The 19,468-nt window shown below is 39.1% G+C and overlaps 1 protein-coding gene across 2 annotated transcripts in view; it reads right to left on the bottom strand.

The window, feature by feature from the left end:
- The window catches only part of cntn3b (contactin 3b), a 65,825-nt gene that overhangs the window by 15,547 nt on the left and 30,810 nt on the right, over window positions 1–19,468 (bottom strand). The window contains exons 4-13 of one of the 2 annotated variants that reach the window (XM_064305345.1): window positions 16,771–16,946; window positions 14,069–14,164; window positions 11,243–11,446; window positions 10,432–10,534; window positions 9,770–9,954; window positions 8,200–8,336; window positions 7,592–7,721; window positions 6,775–6,925; window positions 3,109–3,236; window positions 1,805–1,980 (exon numbers count right to left, since the gene is read on the bottom strand). In XM_064305345.1, coding sequence (XP_064161415.1) covers window positions 1,805–1,980; window positions 3,109–3,236; window positions 6,775–6,925; window positions 7,592–7,721; window positions 8,200–8,336; window positions 9,770–9,954; window positions 10,432–10,534; window positions 11,243–11,446; window positions 14,069–14,164; window positions 16,771–16,946 — 1,486 coding nt within the window. Of the gene's footprint in view, window positions 1–1,804; window positions 1,981–3,108; window positions 3,237–6,774; window positions 6,926–7,591; window positions 7,743–8,199; window positions 8,337–9,769; window positions 9,955–10,431; window positions 10,535–11,242; window positions 11,447–14,068; window positions 14,165–16,770; window positions 16,947–19,468 lie in introns of both variants that reach the window. The other variant, XM_064305344.1, reaches the window with a different exon arrangement.

Genomic DNA, 19,468 nt, shown 5'->3' on the forward strand with positions numbered 1-19,468 from the left:
TCAGAAAAGACAGTTTTAGGTTACTGATTCATACAGGGGTATAACTTACGGGGGGGATAGGGGTTTACAACCCCCCCCCCCCCACACACACACACCCCATCACCAATAATATAGTACGATGTAACAGGGTCAATAACGTCATGTACAATGCAGCAGCAACCGTAGCTATTTCAGGATTGTACATGTAAAATACAGACCTCTACCACATCCCATAGGAACGAACGGGAAATATTTCCAACTTTTTGTTAGCTAAAATCTGTTCCAGAAGTAAATTTTGGGTATGTACAATAAATCAAATCATACATCATTTCAAAACGTTTCCTATCCTTGACAAGTCAGTATGGTTTTTGGAGTGTATTCTAGCAGAAACTGGATGCGAGGTGATCAAAAAAAAAAAAGAAATGTCCCTTACATTAGAAATATAACAGCTGTACAGTTATGCTGCCTCTGAGTTGCTATAACAAGCAATGTGATTTTTCGCTGTTATTATAAGTTTTACAGAATGACATCTAAAGAGAAAATGAAAGGATGCCCATTGGGGGAGACTGTAGGCATTTTATATGCGTAATTTGCTTGCAGCATTGACATAGCCTCATCTTCTGGACTCCAAGTGATTAATAGAAAAGAAACAACCAAGTGGTCATAGGGATGTATAATAAGTGCAAATCAGTTTGGTCTTTATGCTATGCTATTTGCTTTGTAAAAGCTAACCGGACTGTTAAGAAACAAACAAAAGCAGCTTTCCTCATCGACTTGAGGTATCTGGTCTCATACCATGGACAAAGTTGTTCTGTGTTAATGTTTGCCAGTAAATAATTAACACCAAACAAACTGATGTTTTGCTGGTCTCATCATGAAATGTTTCCATTGTTAACATATAGGTGAGGAAGTAACAATTATTCTGCACTTTGTTTCATGATGAATGTATAGTATAAATGTAAATTTGGGCAGGTATTGGTATGTACATGTCTTTTATACATTTAATTGCCAATTCTGACTATTTCTCTACAGTTTTGCATGGTAACTGTCAACCTTAATGTAGTCTATGGAGCTATTTGTATAGGCCTAAGCATTTTAACAATAGCCTTTGCCAAATGCTGTGAAAAACAAAGTGTGATAATGTAAACAGATTCTGGAATGCGCTTGGATCAAAATTGTCATCCTTGATAATTGTAGCAATTCGATGTTTGACGGCCCCCTGTCCCCATTGCACATCAGTGACAACAGGTACTTATCAAAGACGCAAACCTGGTAATGTAAAACATATTGTACCGAAACAACTTTAAAGAAATAAGACAGAAACATGGTAGCCGTGTTTTATTTGAGCATGCACTAGCAACGTTTCTAACAACGTTCTAAATTACAAAAATAACCGTTGTTACTCTTGCTGTAATTGTGAATGTTATTTCAATCGTGCCCCACTGCTGCAGATTAGATCTATTAATTCATTTAATCAATCAATCTTGATGATTCTTTGGCTTTTTTCAGTTTCGCATGATTTTCAACAACTTTGCCTTGGCTACACCGCAACTTCACCCAATATTTTCCATACAAAAACCCTACTTTGCTGATCAGTAATCTGTAGTATTTTCCCCTTATTATTCACCAAAAATGCTCATTTCACAGCTGTTATTTTAAAAATGAATTATTATTCCGGGGGGGAAGAACTAAAGTTATGCCCTTGGATTCATAATGCAAAAAAATGAAACCTTTTTATGATATACTTTTAGAACACAGAACACAAAAACACAACACAATCACAACAAGAAATTAGTGGTTCCATATCTTGATTGGTGTGACTCACCCCTCCGACTCTTTCAAAATGATCCCCATCCTTGTTGAAGTCAATAAGCTGTCCATTAAAAGCCCAAGTGAAGGACACATCAAGGGCTGGGTCACAGGCAATCTGGCAGGGCAGCACAATGCTCTCCCCTACAATGATCTCCATGTTCGTTGGGCCCTGAGTGATCCTTGTTGGCTCTGCTCAAATCATGGAAACACATTCTTTCATTATTTGCCTTCTTTTTTTTTTTTTTTTTGCTTATAGTTAACATGTTGTCACAAACACTACCTAATACCACCCAGACAAGGAAGCAATTACAGTGTGATTGTTATGCAACCACAAACATAAGATCACCAAACAAGCTATTTTCCCAAATTATATTTCAGAATACTTAACCAGTGATTAGTACATCAGTACACTACATCATGCCCAATCTAACGGACAAATGTAGCAGATTGTGTGATGTGCTTGTGTAAAAACAGAAGTGCTAGTACAGGTCATTGCTTGGAGGAGGGAGAATGTGTGCAGGGGACGGGGGTGGCTGGTTTAGAACGATTGGCACAGCTGGTCTGGGGAGGATGTGTCTATGTTAAAAAATTGAGAAACAAGAATTTCACCAAAAAGGCCTTTGTCATTATCATTAAAATTTTAGCAACAGAAATATTTGTTCCATGACTGAGAGAACGAAACTGATAAACTGAAGTCAGACAGTGAATGAATCAGCTCAAGCACGATAGCAAATCAAAATGGGACATGCCTACTTTGTGAAATTGTGATCCACAACACCCCCCCACGCCTCCCAGCCCAGACTCTTTCTCTCATGTCAGCAGTTCAAAGAAAACAGGTCAAGCTATCAGTTGCTGACAGTACTCCAGTGTATATAAAATACACCTTTAACGTACTGAATACGTGTTGGCAGGCTCAGAACTGAATTATTAAACCCAAAGGTTATAAATAGTTACATGATGCGGCTGCAAGGCGCCCATAAGCATTTTCTCAAAATAAATTTCAAAGAGTAAAGAAAAACCAGCGATAATCCAATTCTTCACGTATGCTTGAGGTCCACCCCATGGGGATATTCAATCTCTAAATGCATATGTTGTTTTAGAGACACAAGGTGATCTTATATTGTAAAACAAGATATTGTCAAACTTTTCTGCACAACAAAAACGAAATAAAGCACTCATAATGGTTGTAGGGGGACAGTTTTCAGACATTTGCAGGCACACACACACACACACACACACACAAACATACATGCCCACACACACACACACAATTATTAACAATTATCATTATCATCATAATAAAAATGCAATGCTTACCAGTGATTAGCAGTCTCCCAGTTGTGCTTGCAACTCCAAACTGGTTTCTGGCTACACAGGTGTAGCTCCCGCCATCCTTCTTGGTGACATTGGAGATCCTCAGAGTTCCATCAGGAAGGAGAGCGATTCTGTGGGAAGAAGGTCCAGTCTTGGAATAAATAAAAATTCTTATCCATTCATTACTAATAAAACTACTTTCTACTGGAAATAATAATAATAATAATAATAATAATACTCTGCTAACCCCAGGGCTACACTGCACAAGTGAATTTCACTTCATCATAAAATGTACTGTGTGCATTATGTGTCTACTACACCAAGCATGCAAGTATGAGCACAGGCACGAAAGCCTTGCATGCACAGGCTGTAGAGTATGACTGAAGTTCATTTGTACATGTTTACATATCCAAAAATGGCACTTCAAATTCAGGCAATAAATAGACAACCATGCAGGAACTGCCTGGGCATGGCTCAGCCCTCTGGTCTTAGTAACTCTAGTTCTACCCTCCCCTTCCACCCAGGAGAAAAGACTGCAGCAACGTTTGGCAGTTGTTCAAAAACCCAGCGTTTCAGATTAATAGGCCATGATTCTCTGATTATCAACAACTGTAGGCTAGGCTATAATTATATAAAATACACTTACTATATATGTATATATATATATATGTGTGTGTGTGTGTGTGTGTTTATGCAGACTAACATACGTGTGCAAAATTGGTCTAGCAGCTATAGGATAATGTACAAGAGAACAACTTTCATTTTCATGCGCTGCACACACGTTATGCATGTATGTTCCAGTGTAGCCCTAGGGCTCTCTCTCTCTCTCTCTCTCTCTCTCACACACACACACACACACACACACACACACACACACACACACATTCAGAATCACAAATTGATTTGCTATTGGTCTACAAGATGAACACATTAGAAATCTACAATTTAATGAGCATTGCACATTACTGGAATATAATTCCAAATGTATATATTCAATTATTTGTGGTCCACATTTGGGAGAAAATGCAAATGAAGCTTTAAAAGACAATGACAATCTAACCATGGGATGCTGTCCTGGAATGGGATCAACTGACATGTCTGATGAGAGGAATTATGTCTTTAAAAACTCAAGTCTCCCTCCATCTGAAACTAAGACAACTGGGTTGGAATACATTGCTGAGCCTCTGACTTGTGCTCTAGTAGATTTTCTGTTTCACAGAGGACTGTCATGCAAAATATAGAATCAAACACAGGGTGTGCCTAATTGGAGGAAAGCAGAAGCATGCTGGTTATGTTGTTGACAAATTTTTCCACCTAAACTCACTGAAAAAAACAAGATAATTATGTACGACTTTCAGCTAAAAGTCATTGCTGGAATCACATTATAATGGTCATAACAACCTAAGAGTCCTGCTACAGTGTGAGAACGTTTAAATGCAAATATGGTCAAATATGCTCCAAACGAAAATAAATAAATAAATAATAATAAAAATGCTATTCATACCATGCGCTGACAACTGATGACGGGATTAAGGCATGGAACAGCAGGTTTCTATGTCACAAGAGTCTGTTTTTCGATTCAGGGATAATATTCTTTTCTTTGAAGCCTTTTTTGTGAAATCACATTGGATATCTTTGGTCAGCATCCTGCTCCAGCTCCAGTGCTTGTGTTACATTCATCCATTCAGAGAGCCGTTGAACACAAAATCAGGCTGTTTTTCTGCTTAAACCTTTTAGTGTTCTCAGCAGAGAATACAGCAGATCACAACATTGAGACAAATCAGTGACAAACCTTTTTTTAAAGTGGTTTTTAAATGTTATTGTTTTCTTGTTTTAAATTATGCTGATGTACGAAACCACTGGGTTCCATCCTAAGCCATTTTCTTTGGTTCAGTTACCAATATGTAATTCCACTGGTATGAGCATCCCCATCTCAGCTTCAGTATGCAGGTAAGAACTACCGGCACTAACATGGTGATCAAGGTTATAATTATGTGCCTGGAATTCAGCTATCACAATGTGTTCAACTACCCTAAGAGAATAAATAAAGTTCTGCTTCGGTCAAACTTCAAAGTGACATATTATTGAAAGTCTCCTCAGAGGCCTGGGTTCAAATCAAGTGTACTGCTTTACTTTGACTTGAAAATGAAAGAAAGTACTACGTTTTCTTATGCACGGAGTTTGAAAACTTGCCATTATTTTTGAGTCAAAGTCAAGGACCAATGCTGCTTTAAGCTAGGGCATTGTAAATAAACAACATGAGCTATTCCAAAAATCTGATTAATGACAGTATCTCATGAAGACACAGCCGGCGCCACATTCATGCATATATAGTAAGAACTGACCCAACACACCAGTTCCTTCCTTTCCTTCTTGTGCTCTTAGGTAATGTTAATACTGTCTCAGTGCTCAGTGTAATTACAGCTGACATGGGCTTCTTCTGGTATTTACCCTAATTAAATTAATCTAATCAAATTAATATTATTATGGAGCAAGACACATTTTAATTAAAGTTTAAGACCCAATCCTCCTCCCGACCCCTGCACTGAGACCTCCTGAATATAATATAATTCCCAATCCCATCTCAGCAATCAATGGAGCAAGGAGAAAAATAACACACCAAAAAACTAAAAGGCCAAGATATAACTTTTCCCATTTTACAGAAACAGGTATTTTTGTGCAGAGTCTCCCATTTTCAACTGTGCAAAAGTAAGTGGGTGAATTTACTAAATCAAAGTAACAAAATCTAACATTTGGTTGCACAACACTTAAACTGCATCAAGTCTGCGACCCCCAAATATGTGGACATGGACAACATTTTTGTTGTTTTGGACTTGAAATAAAACAATGAATATGAGGTTGAAGTACAGACAGTCAGCTTTGATTTGTATGTATTTACATATATATTGAGTGAACTGTGTGGGAACTGTAGCCTTATCTTAAATGAAGTGGTCATATTTGATACTTGGTTGCAAATCATCTGCATTCAATGACTGCCCTTATGCTGCAACCCATTGACCTCAAGAGACCCTGAGCATATTCCCTGATGATGCTCTGTAGGCATGTACTGAAGCCATCTTCAGTTTGTTTCGGTGGCTAGTTGCCTTTAGTTTTCTCTTCATCAATATGCAATGCATTTTCAGTTGGATTCAGATCAGGTGAATGCATGTTGCTTTAGCAGTATGTCTGGGATCATTGTCTTGCTGTAGGATGAAGCGCCTTCCAATGGATTTGGAGGAATTTGCTTGAAATTGAGCAGATAAGATGCTTCTGCAACTGTGAAGCATGGTGGAGGGAGCATCATGGTTTGGGGCTGCTTTGCATTGTGGCCTGAACAGCTTTCAATCATTAAGGGATCAAAGAATTCCAAATAGTATCAATACATTTTGTAGGAGAATGTCAGGGTAGCGGTCCATCACCTGAAGCTTAATAAAAGTTGGATGATGCCACAAGACAATGACGCAAAACGGATGCCTAAATCAACTACAGAACGGTTTAAACAGAAAAATGTTTCGGAATGGCCAAGTCAGAGTCCAGTACTTCCAAAGGGTTCACAACCTTTTCTTGCAACCGTGGTACACACACACACAGACACACACACATATATATGTAAAATTCCACAAACGTAGATGAAACTAGAAAGTATTGATCACCAATGTTATAAATTACCTTTCACTTCTGCGCAGAATCTCATTCCCCTTCTTCCACAAGCTAATTGCTTTGGGTGAAGCTTGGGGCTTGCACTCTAGGGTGACCTCACTGCCTGAGCGTGCTTTAAGCAATGACTGTAATGGGTGCTTGGAGAAAGTGGGTGACGAGGCTGTAGAAAACAAAAGGAACAATAGAAAATCACAAAGGAAGACCATGTGGGAATAGCCAGACCTGATAACTGTGCTTTGGCAAGTGATTTTCTCTGTGCCTCTGGCTAGGAGCGCAAGATTTGAGGGGAGTCATTAGAGAATAAGAGCTGAAGCCCCCCTCCCCTCCAGTGCTCTCCTATGTGTGATTCATGAGAGTATCAGGGGTAAAAAATAGCATGACACGCAATCTTCAATTCTATTGATTTACATTGCTGTCCACACTGAGATTTTATCAGCAATCATTCAGGGGTGACTTTTCTCCTTACAACCCCCCCCCCCCCAAAAAAAAAGGAGGGCCTGGTGATTGGTGTCCACAATCGGGAGTTAGGCTGCATCAGCAGACAGATGCATGGCTCAAGACCACAGATATAATCAATATGTTATCTACATGAACAAGCCTTTTCGATAATATAATATAAAGCTATTTCAAATAACAAGATCAGTTTAACGAAGCAATAGAACACAAAATGACACATTTAGACACATTTGTATTGTCTTCACTAAAGCCACTGTGGTGAGGATGGAAGCAGGGGGGGGATAGGGCGGTGGGGGAGGGGGGGGGGGTGAGAGAATCGTGGCAATGGTGAGGTACAATTGTATAGAAATGGGGAAAAAAGCAATCTCACCTAACACCATTAGCTCAGCAGTAGAATAAATAATGCCGTGTTTGTTTTCAGCCACACATTGATACATCCCAGCATCTGACAGGTTTAGAGACGATATCGAAAGGGCTCCATTTTCGATTTGCACTCGGCCCTGTAAATTAGACACAGCAATCTGCATAGGTATCAGTGGGACACTGCATCAGTTGGGGAAGCACCAATGTAACTACTCACATGCAGTAAGGAAAGGAAGAAAAAAGATCATTGTGATACTGTTTTGTGGGGTGCGTGTCTCTATACGGGGGGAGCAGGGGAGTGAGAGAGGAAGAAACGCTGTCCCATGGCTCCAGTGGCCAGGAAAAATGAAGTTGACTCTACCACCGGTGGGTTAATAAGCTATTCATCTCCCATGGCTATTGAGTTGGAAAAACCATTGAGACAGGGCTGGGTTTTTTGATGGTGCGGTACGAGGCACGTCAAAACTTTAACCATGATGGCTCTGGCTGGGGTTAGGCTGAGCAGCGCTGGGTATGAACAGATACTGATTTGATCTGTCTGTGGGATTGAATGCTCAGGTCTGATTCATCAGTCTGCAAGGGAGGAGCGAAACTCTCCTGGACAGCAGCCTTTACCTCAGTGTGTAGAGTCTCCCCATTCTTCAGCCAACTGTATGAAGGTTTAGGTTTCCCATTGGCTTTGCACTCCCAGTAGAGGCTCTCCTCAATCGACAGAGCTGTGTTTCTCGTTGTCTGGGTCCAATGGGGTTTTGCTAGAAAAATGGAAAAGGGCCGTTGCATTATTGCAGTGTGTTAGAGTGTCTATGGCACACTTGCCATTATGCAGCTTGCAAACTCACTGATGATGGTAGGGCATGGTATCCTTAAGCACACTTATGCTGTTAAATGTTCTACTGCATCTGGGACCGCTATGCCATTTTAAAAAAGGGGTACCAATCAACCAGCAGATTTAGAACCACAGGGAAACAATTTTCTACAGGCTCCAGAGTGGATCTCAGTCAGCCACCAGCCATTAGCCACCATTGCTATTTGTATTCAGATCATTGGATCAAAAAAAGGTTCTTTCGCTGCTCCCTTTCTGGACAACAAAGCTTTGTTTAGAGCAGCTTTCATAGGAAGTAATTTAGCACCGATGTCACCAGTTATATATGCAGAATGCACTTCACAGCAAGGTTCTGTCAACTGCAATTACAAAAACTATATTTTCAGTCACATGGCTATGACTGCTGAAACAAAGCAACCACTGAAAAGAATATTGATTATAAATGAGTGTGAAATTATCTCTCTCTCTCTCTCTCTCTCTCTCTCTCTCTCTCTCATACACACATACACAGGAGCATTTATTGCCTCTGGCTTCCAGACCACGGGACTGACCCTCCACTGAGTCACGTTCACCATTAACTTTTTCTGGTCAACCAAGGCATAATTAAGTGTCTGTCCCCTTCTACTTGTGACTCTGCAATAAACTCACTGCTTTATCAATTAAGCATCAGCTTGAGGCAAGGAACACCCCCTTTTTGGAGGAAAATAGGGAACCATATTGAACAGGCTTAAACATTAAAACTGTAATCAATGATTTATCTATCCATGTTTATTGACCGCTCCAATACCACAAGCCAATGAAATGTTTGTGCGCCAAAAAATAATCCATCAACCAGGTTCCAGCAAACACACGTGGGATTCCGTGGCGTCAGCGACTTTTTGAGCATAAAAACTCACCAAAAAGCTTAACAACTGGGTGTTCATTTTCTCATACCCATCCAATCACATGCGCAGACAACAAATGGAGTGCCTTCTTAAACCAACTGTCAGATCTCTCCAGTGCTGCTAATTGCTCGCGCTGCTTTGCATGCTTCGCTTGCTACTGCACTGAATTGCGCTCACCCTCCACCACCCCAGCTACCACATATTGTTTGGATCTGCTTATAGGTACTGGGGGGTGTTTCCTCCTGTGTAGGGGAGATGTATCATGCTCCCTTTTACATAGAACAAAAAAAATGTACTTACATATTCATTAAAATATTTCATCTAAATATATTACTTGTCCTGACTGAAATGTATTATATATATACACACCTGATATGTATAGAACTTATTTCTGTACTAATAACACTCTTGTATATCTTCAGTGGAGCCATTCCCATTTATGGTTTCAGTGAAAAGGGGAATTATAAGGTGCACTTACCATGGAAGGAGAGACGGCCACGTGCCGTGTTCTTGCCCCTGCTGTTCTCCGCTATGCACTCGTAAGTCCCCATGTCATCCTGCTGAAAACTGGGGATTTCCAGGACAGCATTGGATTTCCTCATTTTCACTTTGCCTGGAAACGGAACCCCGTTTGTTCTCCTCCAGGTTATTTCGGGGACTGGGCTGGAAAATGCAGATGGATGAACATGTGGTGAGGATAAACACCGCTAGATACAAAGTGGCCGGGTCTCTCCATGTAATACTGGGTTTAAAATTGCCCCAGATTTAATGATTTCGCCATCTATCTAAGTTCCCCGGGTGTTACTGAAACTGGCGTTTCTATAGTGTGTCTGGCTGAATGACTGATCGGCTTGAAAGATAAGCTGAATATATATTTTTTTTGCTATTTGTAAGAAATCATTATGTCAGGAACAAGGCAAAGCCTTCAAAGAACCTCCACAGCATTGATCCAAATAAATTCAGCAGAGCACAGCATAATATTCTACAGTATTATCACTGAAGGGAAACAAAGACAGCCCTCACCACAAGTTCCTCCTGACACACTCAATTGCCGCCTGCCAGCTCAATGATTCAAGTTAGCTCCTTTAACCAGAGGAAGTCATTATTGATTGAAAACATGGCGTACACAATCCGACTTACTTTCCCAGAGCGAAGCACTCCAGTTTAACTACCGACCCCTTTGCAGCCGGAACGGTGTCTGGGAAGTGGAGTTCTATTTTTGGCTCGTATTCGCCCATTGCTCCTGTGATGACACAACAATGCAGAAATGGCTTTTTGCATCAATAATGAACAGCTTACATGCTGTATGCCTTACAAAACAAGACAAACAAAAAAAAAGAGCAAGAAACACAAAGCACTTTCTCTGAAGTGAAAAATTAATAATATTTTTAACAGCAGTCATTGAAGGAAAGCAAAAAAAAAGTAAAGTGAAAGTTCACCAATAATTTACAATACACACCCGGCGTAATTCATGGGTGGTAGAGTTTCTTCTGATGCAAAGATCTGGCTTTTTTTTGCACAGAAAGTTAATATTTAATACCAGTTGTGGACATTTTTATAGTTTCTGAGCGATTGCTTACCCCTCACTTTATTGTAAAACAGCCCACCAGAGGTCTGACACAAAGGGTTCCTCAAAGTCAAATACCTCTTGAAATCAATGTGTCATAAAATAAAAGCATAAAACCATATCATAACTTAATAAGCCTTATCAAACCTTATCGAAACCTTTCTTTCCACACAAAAAAATTAGCTATTGTTAAATTTGGTGAATTTGCCAAACATTTTTTTTTTTTGAGAAAAAAACTGAACAAAATAAAATAAAAATAAAAAACAAAAAACAAAACACTGATGTTTATTTGTGTGCCACAGTTAAGGACACATTTTGATTGAATTCAGGCCATCACTAAAGAATGCTCAACTTTTTTGAGATGGAGAAAGGAAAGGGGCTTACCATCTGTCCTCAGGACCAGAGGTGTAGGGGAACTGAGGACTTTTCCTTTCGTGATACTGTTGATCACCACACAGGTGTAGTTGCCCACATCCGAGGGCTCCACCTTTGCAATGTACAGATTCCCTGTTTCCTGAGACACAAAGCGACGACTGTCTTGTTGGACAAAATATGGGTACTCATTGAAGACCCATGCAAAAGTAAGCTCTAGGATGAAAAGAAGACATATGGTTACTCCTGTATTCAAAAATGTGAGTGCAAAATGGCAGAAAAATTAAAATAATAATATATTAAATAAAATAGCAGGCTGAAGAATCAGCACGACGTCACCATTTCTTAGTTTTGCATGACAAATTAATTGCAAAAAGGTTGCAGATAGATATATTGCATTTACAAAATTGCAAAATAAATGTACATGATAAACAGCTTTTATTTCAAACAGGTTGTTCAAAAAAGTGATGTCTTTGTAACATAAACTATATCACCTTGCTTATATTACTTGGGTCATTTGTCCTTCAGAAGTCTTACAACAGAAAAAAAGAAGAATTCAGATTGATGTCACATGTACATCATGTACCCAAAAACACACAGACATACTTTATCTAGTGTCCCAAATGATAGCAGTTGTTTGCTGTTTTTTTTTGTTTGTTTTTTTTTGCCTACACTTGCGTACTCATATTCCCACCCCTGTTCCGATCTAAAACGGGCCAGGTCCAGAGTAGCGGCGTACTGTCATCCCCTTCACATCCAAAGCGATCGAGGCATCGCTGGAGCGACTCGCCCCCGCCCCGGCCAGCTCAATCGGAGCTGCAAGGTGTATGCAGCAACTGTCACACACTCACGTCCCCCCCCCTCCACCCATGAATGCCTCATAACCTTTGTCAGGATTACAATCTAGGCAGCGGGCTCAGCCATGCCAAAACCAATTCACGCGGATTAAACAGATCTGAGGCTCCCAAACTCTGGGCTGCAATGACGCAAGCAACAAAGATAGCTAGTCCTAAATGCACTACTCATCAAAAACACAAGGGCCATTAAAAAAGAGACAAAAAAATGTCTTTATACAATGGAAGGAAGATGGTTTATAAACCTGTAACTGCTATCATACAAAAAAATGGGGTGTATAAAACGACACCTCTTAATTAATCCCCCGAGAGAAAACTGCCATGATTTTATTGAAATAGTATGTCATTGCTCTTCTTCATGCAACATGCATTTTTATTCTACTGCAGCATTTATGGAAGCACAATTCCAACTCTGTCTGGTATCTGAATTAAGCATCTTTTCAAACCCTTTTAGCAAGTGAGGCAGAAACACCCTCACAGGGATGCCCCTTTGGAATGTATAATTCAAGCGTGGCGGTTGAAGTAAGTTCAAGGTCAGGCAGGGAGCAGCAGGGCTTCCGTATATATATTCCAATGCAAACACCTCCTGCCACTCAAAGGCAGCATAACACTACATAATAAAGGACTTGTGACAGAGAAATAAAGAAATAACTGCATGAGGGGTTCCAGTTTGTGAGTAGGAGGCTGACACATTTTGTTTCACACTTGTGGCTGTGATGTGATTCAGGCCCATTACCACATCTACCATCAGAATAAATTCAAATTGGATACTATAAAAAGAATGACCATATTCATCAACCGCAGCTGAATATTTTTGACCTCAACTCTCCAATACTATCAATACTAATATCTATACTTTTCATGCAGGGGAACAGGATACAGATAATTCCTTGCAAATAATGTGAAATAATCTGTACTCTTGTAATGTGTCCTCAATGAGTATCTCGCCTAGGAACACGTTGGTTCCGATTTACTGATCTCTGAATTGTTTAGAGGGCTCATCTCATGCTCTCTGCCTGTTCTTAGTCTATCCAGATAAGCTTTGCATCTGGGTCAGTTGCAGATCTGCCTTTTATGTGGGTGACAAACACTTCCATAACATAATTTCAGTCTACATTACTAGGTTTGGTTGGATCACAAGGGGAAACAAATTGTGTGTGTTTTTTTTTTTTTTGTAAGAATAGCATATCAAATTATGATTCTTTTAAAACACAGTTCCCCATTATATTTATGCATTAGCATATATAAATAATGAGTCTAATTACATAAGTTGCTAAATTAATGTAATAGTCTTAAAGTGAGTATGTATTTTATAAGTGACGTGGCCAGCACGTCGTCTGCCTTTGACTCGATCAGCAAATGGCTTCATCATTTACTTCCTCACTTCCTCTTATATACCAAGACAATACACAACCAGACAGACATTTTTCCCTTTTATTTCCTACTAATCCTATTACCTTTGTCAAACATATCTACTGAGAAGACAATTTCTAAAAATAACCATATGAAGGAGTTATCTGCACCTCCTAGAGTATCCTTTGATTCAGACAATTCATAGGCAGAATGCTGTATAAATTATTACATGCAATTTGCATATTTTCTAAGACAACCAAATAAAATAGTAATAGTAAAAATGTTACCATTCTCAAGTGCTTTCTCTAATTGAATAAGGCAGATTCCATATTTAAATATTTAGAAACATAAGGTATAAAAATATTATTGTGAGCGAGTCCGTTCCAGAATAAGAAGTGAAAAATACAAATCCCTTTCAGAGTTTATGATCTTGCATTTCCAACAACAATATTTAGAAAATTGGAGGTTTGATTTTTGAATAAAATGACACAAAATTGAGGTGAAAGCACGTCTTTGCTGGAGATTTTATATTGCAATGACTGCATGGGGTAAGGGATTATCTGAGACTATTTTGACAGTTCTGAACATGCAGTTCCTCTTGTAATTGGTATGCAATAAGTTTTTGTCTTACCTCCAGAATGTGGAGGTGGCCCACATAACAAAACTACCCCTTGTCCTTCTCGAACTGAGACAGCACTCCTTGTTTGGGTTTTAAAATTTTCTATGTCTAAAAAAAGAAAAGAAAAAAAAAACAAACAAAAAAAAAAGATAAGTCACAAAACTGTAGAGGGAAGCAAAACTGGAAACATACTTTTAAAACTTAACTGAATGTATTTTAATTCACAGACATACAAATTTCTATTGAGCAGTTCTTCAGTCTATCTATCATCCATCTATACATACATCAATCATACATCTCGAAATACAGTTAGATGAAGTTAATTTGCCATACCATTGCACATCATTAAATAAAAATACTACAGTAATTCAGTGAAATGCAACATAATATATGTTTGCCTGTTAACAATACCAGATGATATTACAAACAGTGAATAGTGAATTTCATTCACACACACACGCACACACAGACATACGCACACACACACACACACACACATATATATAATGAACTCTGATGACCTTCAAGTAAAAGGCATTTCCTGGCCAAAAATTGGCTCCATTAATCTCTGAATGTACAGTAGAGAAAAGCTATTTTGAAGGATATTGATGACATTTTATGAAATTCAGTTGAAAAAATATGACCGCTCCGTCATAACTATGTGCAGAAGAATACATGATTAACTTGCGGTGCGATGCGGGCAGATAGCATCAAATCAGACAGAGCGGCCTCTCACGAGTAAACACTAGGCTAAACAGGAGCAGTGATTCCCTAAGCCAAGCAGGATAACTCATATCATTATCAAATGCAGTGCAGCCTCATATTTTAACACATTAGCTTCCCTGTCAATACCTTTGGAGCAATTCATTTCTGTAAATTAACAGATCTTGTGAAAAGCACTTGCACCTGCTGTGATAAACCGTTTTTTTCAGTCCTTGACTGATGAGCTACCCACTGAGGCCTGTGCCAACAATACACCTCCGCGCAAATGGCCCAGAATCAGGTTCAAACTACAAAAGAGAAAAGAAAGGTAATGCAAAAGATGAGAGAAATTACGAGGAATGTTTTTGAAAAGGATTAAGGAGAGTACTGTAACTGTACAGAGAAGATTAATTAATGGATGAACCCCTGTTTCCCTAAGTGAAAACCCACACAGTCCAGCCATAAAGAAATATGGAGGTGGGAAAGGTAGGAGTAACTTGGCAAGAGTATGGACCATTTTTTTTTAAAGATAATAAAAAGTCCTGACCCTCTCACTCTCTCTGATTAATGGCATTTTGCATGGGAATAAATAACAATTAAAACTGGTATGATTCCCAAGTCTCAAAAGAAGAACAAATAGTGCCATGCTAGAATGTTGGAATGATTAGTAACAGTTAAAAAAACTAAAAATGACATTAATTTTAAAACCTTGAGCGGGTGGGACATTTTTTATAGGACCTTATTGGCTGGAATACCTACAGCAGGATGAAGCAATTTATTGGTGTTCTGCCACTTCAGCAGAGAGTCAAGTATGCAGGATCCAATCAGAACTGACACAAATGGAGGCCAGCAAGCAACATAAACAGCTATGCTTTGTCAGCCATCCAACTGCATTGTATCTGCCCTAGATTTTTTATGCCTTAGAAAATAATATTGTCCTTGCCACAACAGAAAGCCTGATTCAATTCTGACAAAAAAAAATAATAATAAAAAAATGTGTCAGTCAACATTTACCTTGGGAGATCTGTATCATTACTTTTGTTTACATTATATAAGCTTTCACCATGACACACATTTTGAGACCATTCCACGAACAACTCAAACAATGTATCTATGTATGTATAATTATCATATTTAACCCGATGCCCGATGATGACTCAAACTGATGCACAACCTTAGATACAATACAAATATAGAGCAGCTAACATTTAATACAGTAGATTAAACTATTTTTCAAGGAGAGGCCAAGTATATCTATAAAACATGCATCTGTCTGAGCAGCACCGATGGAGCACGCAGAAATACAGACCTCAAGCCCCTCAACGCTTCATCTAACTAACCAACAGCTAATAAATTAATTATACCTCATACTGTCGACTAAAAACGGCTTCTGCCTTTAACTAGAGAGATTCTTCATCTCACCCATGGGAATAATGAAAGCCCAGCCCTTGTGCTGAAGTGGAAAGGCTGTCTCTTTCTCACTCATGAGGACAATCAATAGCAGACGGGGATATGGGGAGGGAGGCAGGCAAGTCCTCCAGTCGCTGCTGTGCCAAGTACCGCTCAGGGACAAAGCACATCCCCACACTGCCTATCTTTGTGACAAAAGCCTCACATAGCCACAGTCTTAACATAGCAGTCCTGCGGCGCCTAATATGAATAAAATAAACATGCTGTTAATGTTGGAAATCTAATAAATGCATTTGGCTGAGGTTGTTTTCACCTCCTGGGGTCAGGTAATGCTCAATAGAACATAAGTCAATAAGAAATCCTACCCATAAGCTGTCAGAGCTAGAGGCATCCCAACTAATGAGAATCAAATCATCGAGTTCAGTCCCAGTCAAATCCCAGTGCGGCTGCTGTTGTTATTTGGTATTCCCCGCACTTATTTTATTACTTTTATTAATCTAACACACACACACAAACACACACAGCGCACAAATATATTCACAAATTTGCTACAATGCAGTACCACATTTGGGGTGGAGGATGTATGGTTGTACAAAACTCACATGCAAACTGTAGATTTGCTTTCCTGCTAAGAATGGTTCCTCGTGGGTTGAAAGCAATGCACTGATATGTTCCCATATCTTGGTTTCTGTCCAGACCATTAATGATCAGGCTGCCCCCAGACATGTGACGCCGGTAGTCACTTCCGAGATCGATGAGCGTTCCGTTTAGGGACCATCTGCAAAGACACAAACACAATCAGCGAGCCAGTCTCACGAGAGCCGCACTTGAAAACATTTATCACAGGGATTGATTTGCTGAGCACAGATTAATTTTTCTGGTGGACAACACAAACCAGACATGTGAAAGCTAATTTAAGAACATTTGTTTTAGTTAGCCATCTTATAGCAACTGAAGATGTGAATAAATATTTTTGAAAACTTAGCCACAAAAATTAACCAAGATTCAACTGCAGATCTGAACAGCCTAATTAATTTACATGTGGTTTGACAGTTTTACTGCCTGTTACACCAATCCTTAACACTGCCTTCTCTATGGACCGCCTCATTAAGCATAATTGTAGTCATTTTCAAGTGGGTCTATCAATGAGTTTCCATTTAAAAATACTTTTGTGTGAAAAGATAATAGTTGCTTTTGAATGCTTTAAAATGATTAAAGTCACATTACACTAGATAACCTCTCCTTCCACACTGAATTTGTGATTAAATGAATCTGAATCTGATGTCATTCCAACACGTCACCCACCTTTTCCTTTCTCGCTTGCCCAAGAAAGAATCTTTGTTTAACCAGAGATAAGGATTCCTCTTATATCTGGCAAAATAATTAGTATGTATGGTGCAGGTATTTCAGTAAAAATACTGTACTTCACTTGGAATCACTGGTAAGAACTTTCAGTATGTTCAGAAAGTTATCTATTTAACTAGCTCAACCTAAATGGCATTTAACATTGCATATGTTGTTAAAAATAGCAATGTAGCTACATATCCAGGCAAATCTCTCCTGCTAGCTCTTCCAGTTTTTCCACATGATTAGCTCACCATGAAGGTCATTTTGCATTATCTTGGGTGTTTACAAAACTGCTCAGACAAATATCTATTTCTGAGCAGCTTGTGTTTATTACATTATTGCGGGATAGTAGAAGTTTGCTTTCTTGTGACTTTGCTTAAAATAAAATCACATTAAGATAAATAAATGACATCATAAACATTTAAGGAGCTTAATGTACAAGACATCACAGCACTTTGCTACACAGAGTAAAACTTGCAGTGTCTCTTTATCCACAGTTGTTTGGCACCAATCAAACATATGAATGAGCTGAACAATAGGCTTTGGAATATGTTTAATGGCGGATTGCATCGAGACATCAAATCATTTTTTGAAATTCGTAGGTTCTCATTTTCATTCAAATTTTGAACAAACAGGGAAGAACATTCAAACAGGCTATCACACACTGATGGCATCCTTAAATCCCTAAAAAACAGGGGTGCATATTTATAATTTGATACAGGATATATAGTTTTGATCATTTCACTTGCTATCCTACCTATTGAGCAACTCTCTGCAACCACAAAAGATGGCAAACTGCAATGGTGCCACCACAGAGTTCAGTGCTGTACCCCTAGCAAACAGAACAACAAAATTAGTGGCTGTGGGGTTAGCTGGATTCCAGCACCACCCCCAGCTTGTTGTTACTGCCAGGAGTTTTTCTCAATGTCAAGCAATCATGAAATGTTATAAATTGAAAAATAATGATTGATTACAGTATTTACTAGCTACAGCCTAGGCCTACGATACACTCTCATACTAAAAAAATAATAATACCCAAATACCCAACAATCAGAAGTTTCAAAAGAAAATAGAAAAAGAAGAAATATTAAACAGCCAGTATCATTCACTGCTTACGTCTGTAGAATAGGCTGTACCACCAATCACATCTACCTCCAGTTCCAGTGAACCAAAGGTTGAGGATGAGCCAGCTGGCTGGCCGGTAGAAGTAAAGACTCCCTCTGCTGCCAGAGAGTGTGACGACTTAAAGGGCAACAGAACCCAAACTTTTCAGACAGGGATAATAATTAGCACGCTGAGAGCCATATTGCTGCAGAGGGGCAAAGTGTCCCTGCATCATTTGCCTGCCCTGTTTGTGTCAAGCTATTGATGTCAGTTTTAGTGGGTACTAGACCAGAAATCATGTCAAGGGTACGGCTAGCTAACACTAATTTGACAGGGCTGATGCTTAATGACAAAAAACATATAATTCCACAATTCATTTTATTTTAGCTATGGGTTATATGACTTTGGGGCACTGGACTGTATTTTCAGACAGGGGTGCAAAAATGGCTTGGACCACGGCAGGTATTGCCACTTCCTGCTACACTGAGGGGCGGCAGAGTAAAATGACTGATTTTCTGTTTGCTATGAGTTTTTAGGCTGTTGGCAAATAACATGACAGCCTATTTCCATGTCATGAGCTATCCATCTTCTGTCATCCACTGGCAGCTCAATCGTGTACCATACACAACTTGCATAACTGTGAAGGGTAGCTCCAAGGGATATTTTTCATGATTTATTATTTTTTTAAATTTAATTCTGGGAGTAAAGTTTGTACACATAGTATTTAAAACAGAGGTGTCAATAATTTTGAGCATACAGATAGCTCAGTACCGGTATTATTTTATACAGCCTTTTTAGTAATCTTCATCAAGGGTGCCAATAATTTTGGACTTGACGGTATGCATATAC

This window comes from Anguilla rostrata, chromosome 13, assembly GCF_018555375.3.
Source record: "Anguilla rostrata isolate EN2019 chromosome 13, ASM1855537v3, whole genome shotgun sequence".
Classification (NCBI taxonomy): domain Eukaryota; kingdom Metazoa; phylum Chordata; class Actinopteri; order Anguilliformes; family Anguillidae; genus Anguilla; species Anguilla rostrata.